The sequence below is a fragment of the Pristiophorus japonicus genome, chromosome 2, assembly GCF_044704955.1.
Source record: "Pristiophorus japonicus isolate sPriJap1 chromosome 2, sPriJap1.hap1, whole genome shotgun sequence".
NCBI classification, from domain to species: Eukaryota; Metazoa; Chordata; class Chondrichthyes; family Pristiophoridae; genus Pristiophorus; species Pristiophorus japonicus.
Genome location: NC_091978.1, coordinates 68,507,839 through 68,521,239, shown reverse-complemented (window position 1 = coordinate 68,521,239; position 13,401 = coordinate 68,507,839). Strand labels below are relative to the sequence as shown.

The window sequence follows — 13,401 nt, the reverse complement described above, 5'->3', positions numbered from 1 at the left end:
AAACCTGTCTCTATCACAGGCCCTCATAGAATATTTCTTTGTTTATGCTCAGGATATGGGCATCGCTGGCAAGGCCAGCATTTATTACCTATTCTTAATTGCCCTTGAGAAGGTGGCGATGGGCCTTGTTTAATCGCTGCAGCCCATGTGGTGAAGGTACTTCCACAATATTGTTAGGTAGGGAGTGACAGAATTTCGACCCAGCAACAATGAAGGAACAGCGATATATGTGCAGTTCAGGATAGTGTGCGATTTGGAGGGGAACTTGGAGGTGATGGTGTTCCCGTGCTTCTAAGTTGTGGAGGTGCTGCCAAAGAGGCCTTGTCAAATTCCTGCAGTACATCCTGTAGGAAGTACACACTATAGCCATGTTATGCCGGTAGTAGAGAGAGTCATAGGATATACGGCACAGAAACAGGCCATTCAGTCCAACCAGCCCATGCCAGTGTTTATGCTCCACCCGAGTCTCCTCCCATCTTTCCTCATCTAAATCTATCAGCATAACCCTCTATTCCCTTCTCCCTCATGTGCTTATCTAGCCTCCCCTTAAAATGCATCTGTATTATTCGCTTCCAACACTCCCTGTGGTCGCGAGTGCCACATTCTCACCACTCTAGGTAAAGAAGCTTCTTCTGAATTCCTTATTGGATTTCTTGGTAACTATCTTTATTTGATAACCTCCAGTTATGCTCTTCTCCACAAGTGGAAACATTCTCTCTGTATCCACTCTATCAAAAACTTTGAACATTTTAAAGAAGTCTATTAGGTCACCCCTCAGCCTTCTTTATTTCAAGAAAAGTAACCCAGCCTGTTCATCCTTTTCTCGCATTTCTAGTATCATGCTTATAAATCTTCTCTGCACCCTCTCCAGTTCCTCTATATCCTTTTTATAATATGGTGACCGGAACTGTACACAGTACTCTAAGAGTCGATGTTTAAGCTGGTGGATGGGAAGCTCAACAAGCGGACAGCTTTGTTCCAGAAGTGTCGAGCTTTGTGAGTGTTGTGGCAGCTGCACACCTCCAGGTAATTGGAGAGTATCCCATCACATTCCTGACTTGTGACTTGTACGTAATGGAGAGGCTTTGAAGAGTCAGGAGGTGAACTACTCTACTCCAACCTACTCTAGAAGCCACAGTATTTATGTAGATGGTCTCGTTGAGTTTCTGGTCAATGGTGATCCCCAGCATGTTGATGGTGGGGGATTTGGTGATGGCAATGCTACTGAATATCAAACAGAGGTGGTTAGACTCTTTCTTGTTGTTGATGGTCATTGCCTGACTCTTGTGTGGCATGCTTGCTGTTTGCCACTTATCAGCCCAAGCCTGAATGTTGTCCATGTCTTGCTGTATGCAGACATGGACTGCTTCATTACCTGAGGAGTTATCTGAATGGAACTGAAAACCATGCAATAATCAGCAAACAGCCCCACTTCTGTCCTTATGATGGAAAGGTCAGTGTTGAAGCAGCTGAAGATGGTTGGGCAAGGATGCTGCCCTAAGGAACTCCTGCAGCGATGTCCTGGGGCTGAGATGATTGGCAACAAGTATGAAAAGTGAATGTAACCTCTCCATCAGACTGGAAAGGTTAAAATGTTTAAAATGTAACAGCAACCTAGGAAAACATCAGAGAAAAAGCTTTGGCAAAAGACTGACATGCACAGCTACATCCAGTCCAATGGTACAAGATCTCCGAATCTATAAAAGGAAAGGTCAGCTTTTATTTTTGTTTACGCCTGGTTAATGAAACATTTACAAATACTAAACAATGTTATTGGAGAATGAGTGGAACTTTGTTTTTGCAATATTTTAGTTTCATATGTCTCTGTGACCTCGTACTGCAGCCAGGAGCATTTCATCATGGACAGTATACCAGTTGACATGAATGAGAAAGCTAAACAGGTGCATCAACATTAAAGCTGTTTCCTAGTAAGCATGTCTCTGTTTCTTCCCTTGGCATGTCTGAATCCAAACTGAAAAATAATGGTGTTTCAAGAAGTGCTCCATTTTGTTTGAAGTATGGAATACACCAGAGACAACTTAGCAGCCTGGCAGATCCATTGTGAAGGCTGAAAATTGAAGCTCAGTAGTTTTTTTTTAATTTTCTGCACTTTGATAATGCTCCAATAATCTAGTTAGATAACCCACTCACAGCCATCTGGAACTCACTCCCCCAAAAGGCTGTGGATGTTGGGTCAATCGATATTTTCAAGACGGAGTTTAATAGTTTTTTGTTGGATAAGGTATCAAAATATATGGTGCAAAGCAGTAATTGGAGTTGAGGTACATTGCACCTGTGATCTGACTGAATGGAATAGGCTCAAGGAACTAGGCTGGTGGATGAGCACAGCACCTGACTTGCTCTTGAATCCCTGAGCTTGCTGACCTACATTAGCTCTCAGTCCAGCAATACCACAAATTTAAAATTCTCATCGGTGTATTCAGTGGTATCACTGCTCACTATCCCTGTAACGTCCTCCAGCCCTACAAACTTCCGAGATTTCTGGCTGCTTGTACATCCCCGTTTCCATCGCCCGACCATTGTCGTCCATGCCTTCAACTCCATAAGCACTGGAATTCCATCCCAAACCTCACTGCCTCTCTCTCCACCTTTAAGACGCGGCATAAAACCTACCTCACCTGTCCTAATATCTCTTATGTGGCTTGGTGCCAAAATTTGTCTGATAATGCTCTGTGAAGTGCCTTAGGACATTTTACTAAAAGGCAAAATAATTAAAATAGGACTGAAATATTGCATGCCAATGTATGTACCTGTGCCTCTTAAGTCAGCTGATTTCCTATCAACGCTGTATCACCATGCGCATTGTTTAGAAATGATTGCCTATATGCCAAAGCATCAGGAAATGGCAGCAGCATATTTCTGTCCCCAAAGGAAAGCTGAAATGAGACACCGCCTATTTGAAGTAGGCACTTCCTACACTGTTGGTTCCCACCCCCAGTGAACTACCGTCACGGCGTAAAGTGGGCTAGCAAACTGACTTTAAATTAAGAGCAGTACACTGTACCAGATTAGTTTTGAATAGTGTGGAATAAGAATCAGACATCATCTATTACTATGCTTTCATATGTGCATTACCTTCAGTTTCTGTAAGGCGCTCAATCGAGTGTATAGACACTGCTCTGGTAAATCTTTAGAGAGTAGGTAGCTGCCTGTTTCTTCTGGCGTTCCTTTGTTTGTCTTTTTAGGATCTATGTCCAGGTCCTGTTCGCATAACAAAAAAATCATAAATAGAAATAGTTTGTGGTTACTTGTCTCATCGTGTTGAAAATAAATGTCAATTGTTCACTATATTGTTACGCTCATTCAATTTTCGGTGCAGCATGTTAGCTTTCAATTTCAAAAGTAAAGTGATGTTATGAAAATATTACTACTTTATCTGCTTGAAGTCTAAATATGATCTATAATGTGGATGTCTATTATTACAATTAATAAAGAAAGAAGATCACATTTGCCGCTGTATAGTACAGATAAAACACTGAAAAGCTGGAATCATAGAAATTCACAGCACGCAAGGCCATTTCGGCCCATCATGTCCGTGCTGGCCGACCAAGAGCTATCCAGCCTAATCTTGTAGGTTACAGCACTTCAAGTGCACATCCAAGTATTTTTTAAAATGTGGTGAGGCTTTCTGCCTCTACCACCCTTTCAGGCAGTGAGTTCTAGACCCCCACCACCCTCTGGAAGTGGATAAAATCTTTGTTGGTCTGACAGTGAAACTTGAGAGCAATGAACTAAATGTTCTATTCGGTGGCATTGTCAAAGACAGTGAAAATCTAAGATTAACATACTGCTTAGCATGGTGAAATTGTGATTCAAAGAAACACACAAGGTGTGATCAGGGTCAGATCATGCTCTGCTGGGAGGGAGCTGAGCGCCTTGAGTTTCGTCACCGAGAGCATGCAGAAACCAAGTGCAGGCAGTGTAAGGAGCATGTAGCAAACCAGTCCCACCCACCCTTTCCTTCAACGACTGTCTGACCCACCTGTGACAGGGATTGCTGTCATTTTGCTGGAACTGCATTTCTGCTTTATAAAAGATTCTGCCTGATTTTTACTAGAACAATATAAAAACCTCTTCATTGAAATTGTTACAGAACTCAAAAAATGTCAGTATCAAAGGCAATTCAACAGAATAGTCATAAGAATGTTTAAGCTGCACTTTTGTGCCTATTAAGAAATCAACTTCATTGTCCTTCTCCAAGCTATCTACAGGCATCAAGGTCCTTTTGGAGAAAAAAAAACTGCACACAATGGAAGGTGGGGGGGGGGTGGGGGGGGGGGTAGATTAAAGTGTAAATAGAGAAAAACTATTTCCTCAGGTGGAGGAATCCAGAACAAGAGTACACAATCTTAAAATTAGAGCTAGGCTATTTTAGAATGGAATCATGAAGCACTTGTTCCACACAAAGTGCAGTAGAAATCTGGATCACTCTTTCTCCAAAAGGCTGTGGATACTGAGTCATTAGAAAAATGTTAAGACTGGGATCGATAGATTTTTGTTAGGTAAGGGAATCAAAGAATATGGAGCAAAGGTGGATAATGGAGCTGAGGATCAGCCATGACCTAACTGAATGGCGGAACAGGCTCAAAGGGATGAATGGCTTACTCATGCTCCTATTTAGTCAGCAATAGCATCATATTTGGCAAATGTAGAAATTTGCAGAATTTAGTGTGACTTCTTGCACAGCAGCAAATCGTTTGCCTTACTTATTACACTTATATAGCACTGAAACAGGCCATTCAGCCCAAGTGGTCCATGCTGGTGTTTATACTTTACACTAGCTTTTTCCCACCCCCCTCTATCTAATTGTATCATAACTTTCTACTCCTTTCTCCCTCATGCGTGAATGCAGCTACCCTTAAATGCATCTATGCGATTTGCGTCAACTACTCCTTATGATAGCAAGTTCCACATTCTAACCACTCTCTGGGTAAACACAGAAACATAGAAACATAGAAAATAGGTGCAGGAGTAGGCCATTCGAGCCTGCACCACCATTCAATAAGATCATGGCTGATCATTCAGTACCCCTTTCCTGCTTTCTCTCCATATCCCTTGATCCCTTTGGCTTTAAGGGCCATATCTAACTCCCTCTTGAATATATCCAACGAACTGGCATCAACAACTTTCTGCGGTAGGGAATTCCACAGGTTAACAACTCTGAGTGAAGAAGTTTCTCCTCACCTCAGTCCTAAATGGCTCACCCTTTATCCTTAAGACTGTGTCCCCTGGTTCTGGACTTCCCTAACATTGGGAACATTCTTCCTGCATCTAACCTGTCCAGTCCTGGCAGAATTTTATATGTTTCTATGAAATCCCCTCTCATTCTTCTAAACTCCAGGGAATAGAGGCTCAGTCGATCCAGTCTCTCCTCATATGTCAGTCCAGCCATCCCGGGAATCAGTCTGGTGAACCTTCGCTGCACTCCCTCAATAGCAAGAAGGTCCTTCCTCAGATTAGGAGATCAAAACTGAACACAATATTCCAGGTGAGGCCTCACCAAGGCCCTGTGCAACTGCAGTAAGACCTCCCTGCTCCGATTCACAAAACCCCTAGCTATTAAGGCCAACATACCATTTGCCTTCTTCACCGCCTGCTGTACCTGCATGCTAACTTTCAATGACTGATGTACCATGACACCAAGGTCTTGTTGCACCTCCCCTTTGCCTAATCTGCCGCCATTCAGATAATATTCTGCCTTCGTGTTTTTGCCCCCAAAATGGATAACCTCACATTTATCCACATTATACTGCATCTGCCATGCATTTGCCCACTCACCTAACCTGTCCAAGTCACCCTGCAGTCTCTTAGCTTCCTCCTCACAGCTCACACCTCCACCCAGTTTAGTGTCATCTGCAAACTTGGAGATATTACACTCAATTCCTTCATCTAAATCATTAATGTATATTGTAAATAGCTGGGGTCCCAGCACTGAGTCCTGCGGCACCCCACTAGTCACTGCCTGCCATTCTGAAAAGGACCCGTTTATCCCGACTCTCTGCTTCCTGTCTGCCAACCAGTTCTCTATCCACATCAGTACATTACCCCCAATCCCATGTGCTTTAATTTTGCACACCAATCTCGTATGGGACCTTGTCAAAAGCCTTTTGAAAGTCCAAATACACCACATCCACTGGTTCTCCCTTGTCCACTCTACTCGCTACATCCTCAAAAAATTCCAGAAGATTTGTCAAGCATGATTTCCCTTTCATAAATCCATGTTGACTTGGACCGATCCTGTCACTGCTTTCCAAATGTGCTGCTATTTCATCTTTAATAATTGATTCCAACATTTTCCCCACCACCGTTGTCAGGCTACAATTACCCGTTTTCTCCCACCCTCCTTTTTTAAAAAGTGGTGTTACATTAGCTGCCCTTCAGTCCATAGGAACTGATCCAGAATCGATAGACTGTTGGAAAATGATCACCAATGCATCCACTATTTCTAGGGCCACTTCCTTAAGTACTCTGGGATGCAGACTATCAGGCCCCAGGGATTTATCGGCTTTCAATCCCATCAATTTCCCTAACACAATTTCCCGCCTAATAAGGATATCCTTCAGTTCCTCCTTCTCACTAGACCCTTGGTCCACTAGTACTCCCGGAAGGTTATTTGTGTCTTCCTTCATGAAGACAGAACCAAAATATTTGTTCAACTGGTCTGCCATTTCTTTGTTCCCCATTATAAATTCACCTGAATCTGGCTGCAAGGGACCTATGTTTGTCTCCACTAATCTTTTTCTCTTCACATATCTATAGAAGCTTTTGCAGTCAGTTTTTATGTTCCCAGCAAGCTTCCTCTCATACTCTATTTCCCCCCTCCTAATTAAACCCTTTGTCCTCCTCTGCTGAATTCTAAATTTCTCCCAGTCCTCTGGTGTGCTGCTTTTTCTGGCCAATTTATATGCGTCTTCCTTGGATTTAACACTATCCTTAATTTCCCTTGTTAGCCACGGTTGAGCCACCTTTCCCGCTTTATTTTTACTCCAGACAGGGATGAACAATTGTTGAAGTTCATCCATGTGATCTTTAAATGTTTGCAATTGCGTATCCACCGTCAACCCTCTAAGTATCATTTGCCAGTCTATGCTAGCCAATTCACGTCTCATACCATCGAAGTTACCTTTCCTTAAGTTCAGGACACTAGTCTCTGAATTAACTGTATCACTTTCCATCTTAATAAAGAATTCTATCATATTATGGTCACTCTTCCCCAAGGGGCCTCGCAAAACAAGAGTGCTAATAAGTCCTTTCTCATTACACATCACCCAGTCTAGGATGGCCAGCCTTCTAGTTGATTCCTCGACATATTGGTCTAGAAAACCATCCCTAATACACTCCAGGAAATCCTCCTCTATCGTATTGCTACCTGATTGGTTAGCCCAATTTATATGTGGATTAAAGTCGCCCATAATAACTGCTGTACTTTTATTGCACGCATCCCTAATTTCTTGTTTGATGCTGTCCCCAACCTCACTACTACTGTTTGGTGGTCTGTACACAACTCCCACTAATGTTTTCTGCCCTTTGGTATTCCGCAGCTCCACCCATACAGATTCCACATCATTCACACCAATGTCGCTCCTTACTATTGCGTTAATTTCCTCTTTAACCAGCAATGCTACATCACCTCCTTTTCCTTTCTATCTTTCCTTCCTGAATGTTGAATACCCCTGGATGTTGAGTTCCCAGCCTTGGTCACCCTGGAGCCATGTCTCCGTGATGCCAATTATATCATATTCATTAATTGCTGCCTGTGCAGTTAATTTGTCCACCTTATTATGAATACTCCTCGCACTGAGGCACAGAGCTTTCAGGCTTGTCTTTTTAACATACTTTGCCCTTTTAGAATTTTGCTGCAACGTGGCCCTTTTTGATTTTTGCCTTGGGTTTCTCTGCCCTCCACTTTTACTTTTCTTCTTTTTATCTTTTGATTCTGCCCCTATTTTACTTTCCTCTGCCTGCCTGCATAGGTTCCCATCCCCCTGCCATATTAGTTTAACTCCTCCCCAACAGCACTAGCAAACACTCCCCTTAGGACATTGGTTCTGGTCCTGCCCAGGTGCAGACTCTCCAGTTTGTACTGGTCCCACCTCCCCCAGAACCGGTTCCAATGTCCCAGAAATTTGAATCCCTCCCTTCTGCACCACTCCTCAAGCCACGTATTCATCTGAGCTATCCTGCGATTCCTACTCTGACGAGCGCGTGGCACTGGTAGCAATCCTGAAATTACTACCTTTGAGGTCCTACTTTTTAATTTAACTCCTAGCTCCCTAAATTCAGCTTGTAGGACCTCATCCTGCTTTTTACCTATATCGTTGGTACCTATATGCACCACGACAACTGGCTGTTCACCCTCCCCCTTCAAAATGTCCTGCCCGCTCCAAGACATCCTTGACCCTTGCACCAGGGAGGCAACATAGCATCCTGGAGTCTCGATTGTGGCCGCAGAAATGTCTAACTATTCCCCTTACAATAGAATCCCCTACCACTATAGCTCTCCCACTCTTTTTCCTCCCCTCCTGTGCATCAGAGCCACCCACGGTGCCTTGAACTTGGCTGCTGCTGCTCTCCCCTGATGAGTCATCCCCCTCAACAGTACCCAAAACAGTGTATCTGTTTTGCAGGGAGATGACCGCAGGGGACCCCTGCACTAGCTTCCTTCCACTGCTCTTCCTGTTGGTCATCCATCCCCTTTCTGGCTGTGTACCCTTTACCTGCGGTGTGGTCAACTCACTAAATGTGCTATTCATGACATCCTCAGCATCGCGGATGTTCCAGAGTAAATCCACCCGCAGCTCCAGATCCGCAATGCGGTCTGTCAGGTGCTGCAGGCGGACACATTTCCCGCACATGTAGTCATCAAGGATGTTGGAAGCGTCCCAGACGTCCCACTGAGCACAGGAGGACCATAACACGTGTCCGAGCTCTCCTGCCATGACTTAACCCCTAGATTAACTTAATTTGGCAACAACAATGATAAAGGTTACCTACTTATAGGGAAAAAAAAAGAAAAACTACTCACCAATCACCAGCCTATCACTTACTCCCTTGGCTGTGATGTCACCTTTTGATTTCTTTCTACTTCTTTGTTTACCTTCTACCCCTGCAACTGTACCAGCTGGCCTTTATAGGCCTCACGAACTCCCACTCCACCTCCTCGACGCTGGCGCCAATCCCCGGACTCCCGCTGGGCGTTTATAGGCCTCATGAACTCCCGTTCCGCCTCCTCGACACTGCCGCCGATCCCCAGACTCCCGCTGGGCCTGTATAGGCCTCATAAACTCCCGCTCCGCCTCCTCAACGCTGCCGCTGATCCCCGGACTCCCACTGGGCCTTTATAGGCCTCACGAACTCCCGCTCCGCCTCCTCGATGCTGCCGCCGATCCCCGGACTCCTGTTGGGCCTTTATAGGCCTTACAAACTCCCGCTCCATCTCCTCGATGCTGCCGCCGATCCCCAGACTCCAGCTGGGCCTTTATAGGCCTCACGAACTCCCACTCCACCTCCTCAATGCTGCCGCCGATCCCCAGACTCCCGCTGGGCCTTTATAGGCCTCACGAACTCCCGCTCCGCCTCCTCGACGCTGAAAGTTTCTCCTGAATTCCCTATTGGATTTATTCATGACTATCTTATATTTATGGATCCTCGTTCTGGTCTCCCACAAGTGGAAACATCGTCCCTACATCTATGCTGTCAAACCCTTTCATAATCTTAAAGACCTTTACTTGGTCACCCCTCAGCCGTATCTTTTCTAGTTAAAAGAGCCCCAGCTTGTTCAATCTATCCCGATAGGTATAACCTCACAGTTCTGGTATCAGTCTTGTAAACCTTCTCCAGCGCATTTATATTATTTTTAGAATATGGAGAGCAGAACTGTGCTCAGTACTCTTATGTCATGGCATTTGTGTTCTTGAGATGAGCATGCCATATAGTGCTAGTGAACATTGTCCTTACTACAGATGTTAGATTAACTGGTCTACAATTCCCTAATATATATATATATCATTTTTTTAAAATATTGGAACAATATTTCCTGTTCTCCATCCCCAAGTAGAGCTCCTGTATTTGCAGAGCTCCTAGATATTTAAGCAAAGCCTTCACAATCTCTTCAGTTATTCCCATTCCCTCAATATCATATATGTCCAACATATATTTTCCTTTGCGGTATATTTCAACGTACAAGTGGAATACAATGAAATGCTAATTATTCTTTTTCCCAATCACAGAGGTATACACAGTGACACTTCTTCAACATATTTTACCATTACGTTGATACAGAATTCAGCAGACAACATATTATAGCATGGAATTGCCCACATAAATGGTCTGAGTAAGTGACATCTATTTTATAATTATTATTTTCCCGCCTTCAATGGGCTATATTTTCTGACATGTGGTTCTTATATGGACACTTTAACACAATCGTATTGAATGACTTTGATTAGCCTGGTTATTTTAAATGGATAAATGATTGTAATTTAAAAAAGTCACAGAGGAATTTAGGACAAATGCAAAATTGGTCAGAAAATATATCTAAACTGGACCACAGGGATGTGTTACGACTGAAGTAAAATTATGTCATTCCCTTTGGATTAATCTGTGCTTTTAGCAATAAAACAACACTAGCAGTTCTCAACATTCTCCTACAAATCATATATATTCTGAACTATTTTATCGTTTACCTCGTCACTCAATTTTACAAGATTTGATTTCCGATTCTGTGTTTTTTTCATAGTTATATTTTTTATTTTACAGGTGCCTACCGTATGTTGAAATAAACATGCTGCAGATCTTATGTTAATTTTATTTGATGTATTTTACTTGTTTTCCATCCACCTCACCCCAAACTTCAACTGAAAAGGTGGGCAGGGTGACAGATAGTTTTATATTGTGGCCGATGTCCATGCCACTCTGTGGCCAGCTGGTGTGGGAATTATGAACAGAACTGGGCTCATTGCCAAATCCCGCTAGCTGGGCACGCCAGCTCTGCTCGGCACTTCGCCTGAGGATCCAGTTGAGATTGACAGCTCATCATCTGGAGAGACTCTGAATGTAAAAGAGACCCAAGATTTGACTTCTTCACAGATTTAAATTTAAATACCATCGAAGCTATTTTAAGATATAGAAGATACAAAAGCAGGTGTGCGTGATTTTGTTTCCAAAATATATTCAGCTGGCTACATGTTGTCACACTGTGATGCTGGTAGTTTTGAAAGATCACTTATCCCAAGACAGGGTAATGAGGACCCTAAACACCCCCATCCAATTACACCTGCCCACAAAATAAGCCGACCGTTATTATAAAGCATTACTGAAGTACATGCCAGACTACTCTCACAAATACTGAAAAAAATGTAAAATAGGGGGAATTTTCTGAGTCCAGGTTATCAACAGAGAGCCTCACCCACCCATTGTACATGCTGGGAAATTAGTGTCATTCATTTAAAATGATGTCATGATATGCACAATGGGAAACTCAGTACAACTGAAGCATTACCTCCTCACTTTTGAATTCCAACCCTCTCGCAATAAAGGCAACAATCCATTAGTCTTTTGGGTTGCTTTTTCTACCTGTCCACTAGCTTTTACTGATGTGGGGACATATACACCTAAATCTTTTCACTCCCCCACAGCTCGTAGTCTCTCACCATTAAGAAAAGATTCTGATTTATCTTTCTCTGATCCAAAGTGGATGACTTCACACTTCCCCATATTGAAGACCATTTGCCAGTTTTGCCCACTCAATTGAACTGTGCCTGTCCCTTTGTAACTTCTTCCTCCCATCAACACAACTTTCTGTGCCTTTGGGTACTTTTGTACAATGACCTTTTTCCTATTTGTTCTATTTCCATATTATTACCTAATCTATGCTATCCTATTTTCCCTAATAAGTTTTTCCAAAAACAAATGAAGGGCCTGATTTTAACGCCGGTCAAGTTAGAAACTCACCCGCTGCTTCAACAACAACTTTCATTTATATAGCACCTTTAATGTAGTAAAACATCCCAAGGCACTGCACAGGAACGTTATCAAAATTTGATTCCGAGCCACATAAGTGCATATTAGGACAAATGACCAAAAGCTTGGTCAAAAAGATAGGTTTTATGGAGGGTCTTAAAGGAGGAAAGAGAGATAGAGAGGCGGAGAGATTCAGAGAGGTAATTCCAGAGCTCGGGGCCTAAGGCAACTGAAGGCACTGCTGCCAATGGTGGAGAGATTAAAATAGGGGTTGCGCAAGAAGCCAGAATTGGAGGAGCGCAGATATCGCTTTTGATAGGGCTGGAAAATATTACAGAGATAGGCAGGGGAAGGGCATTGGAGGGATTTTGAAACAAGGATGAGATTTTTAAAAATTGAGGCGTAACTGGAAGCCAATGTAGGTCAGCAAGCACGGGGTGATGGGCGAGTCGGACTTGGTGCGAATTAGGAAACGCAGAAAACAGGCACAGGCTATTTTAACTCCCGAGCCTCATTGACATTTTGCCTGTCCACTTCCCTTTAGTTCCATAAAAATAATTAAGAATTTGTCTCAACTAACTTTGGAACAGGACATATGAACAGAAGAACATTCTTGTGATTTGTCATCACTTAAACTGTATCAGTGCGGCGAACTATGAAGTACAACAACGAAGCTCTTAGGAGAAAGAAAACAAGTTTACCGGTGGGAAATCCGTGACATATGCCTCGCACATGATAATTTCTTTCGGTTTCTTCACAATCCGTGTGTAAATTATCATGACATTCGAGAACTCAGCAGCAAAGCCAAGTTGAATTTGGACACCACAATCGAACTCGAGCCACATACTTTCAGGTAGCTCTGAAAACACATGAATACCAGATGACAGTTAATGGCTTGTAGACAGCACATCTGCTTTTCAATTTACTTATACCAAAAGTACATGAGGTTGTAACTATGCAAACTTATGAAAACAAAGTGGGTAGGAAAGACCATCAGGCGGACAAAACTCGCCACACCCAGACAGCAGTGCGACCTCGGACACCATTTGCCAACTCCTTAACCATGTTATCTCTTGAGAGAGACAAAAAACAGAAAAAACCTCGACCATTTCAATAAAAGCACTGGGAAATTCCTCTCCAACTCTTAAGCAATTAAACAAAAGTCCAGGACACAGTCAAAGTCCATTATACTCCTCATAATCACAGCTAACTAACAATGTTTGATTTGTCCCTTATCAAGTTTTCTTTAAAAGGGTTCTGTAACTCCATACCTATCATTTGGCAGTTTGTTTCAACGAGCGATGATATTTGGTGAAACAGAAATACTTTCTGGCTTCTAATCTAACTCTTTCCCTATAGATTTTATAGGCCAGACCGTTAGTCCTATAGAAATAACTTGTATTTATATAGCACCTTTGA

At 42.9% G+C, this 13,401-nt stretch overlaps 1 protein-coding gene across 4 annotated transcripts in view; it reads right to left on the bottom strand.

The window, feature by feature from the left end:
• Positions 1-13,401, bottom strand: part of LOC139239187 (mucosa-associated lymphoid tissue lymphoma translocation protein 1-like) — a 237,785-nt gene that overhangs the window by 29,051 nt on the left and 195,333 nt on the right. For all 4 annotated transcript variants that reach the window (XM_070867826.1, XM_070867851.1, XM_070867835.1 and 1 more), the window contains 2 exons: positions 12,684-12,841; positions 3,097-3,222 (listed from right to left, as the gene is read on the bottom strand). In XM_070867826.1, the coding sequence (XP_070723927.1) occupies positions 3,097-3,222; positions 12,684-12,841 (284 nt within the window). The remainder of the gene's footprint in view (positions 1-3,096; positions 3,223-12,683; positions 12,842-13,401) is intronic.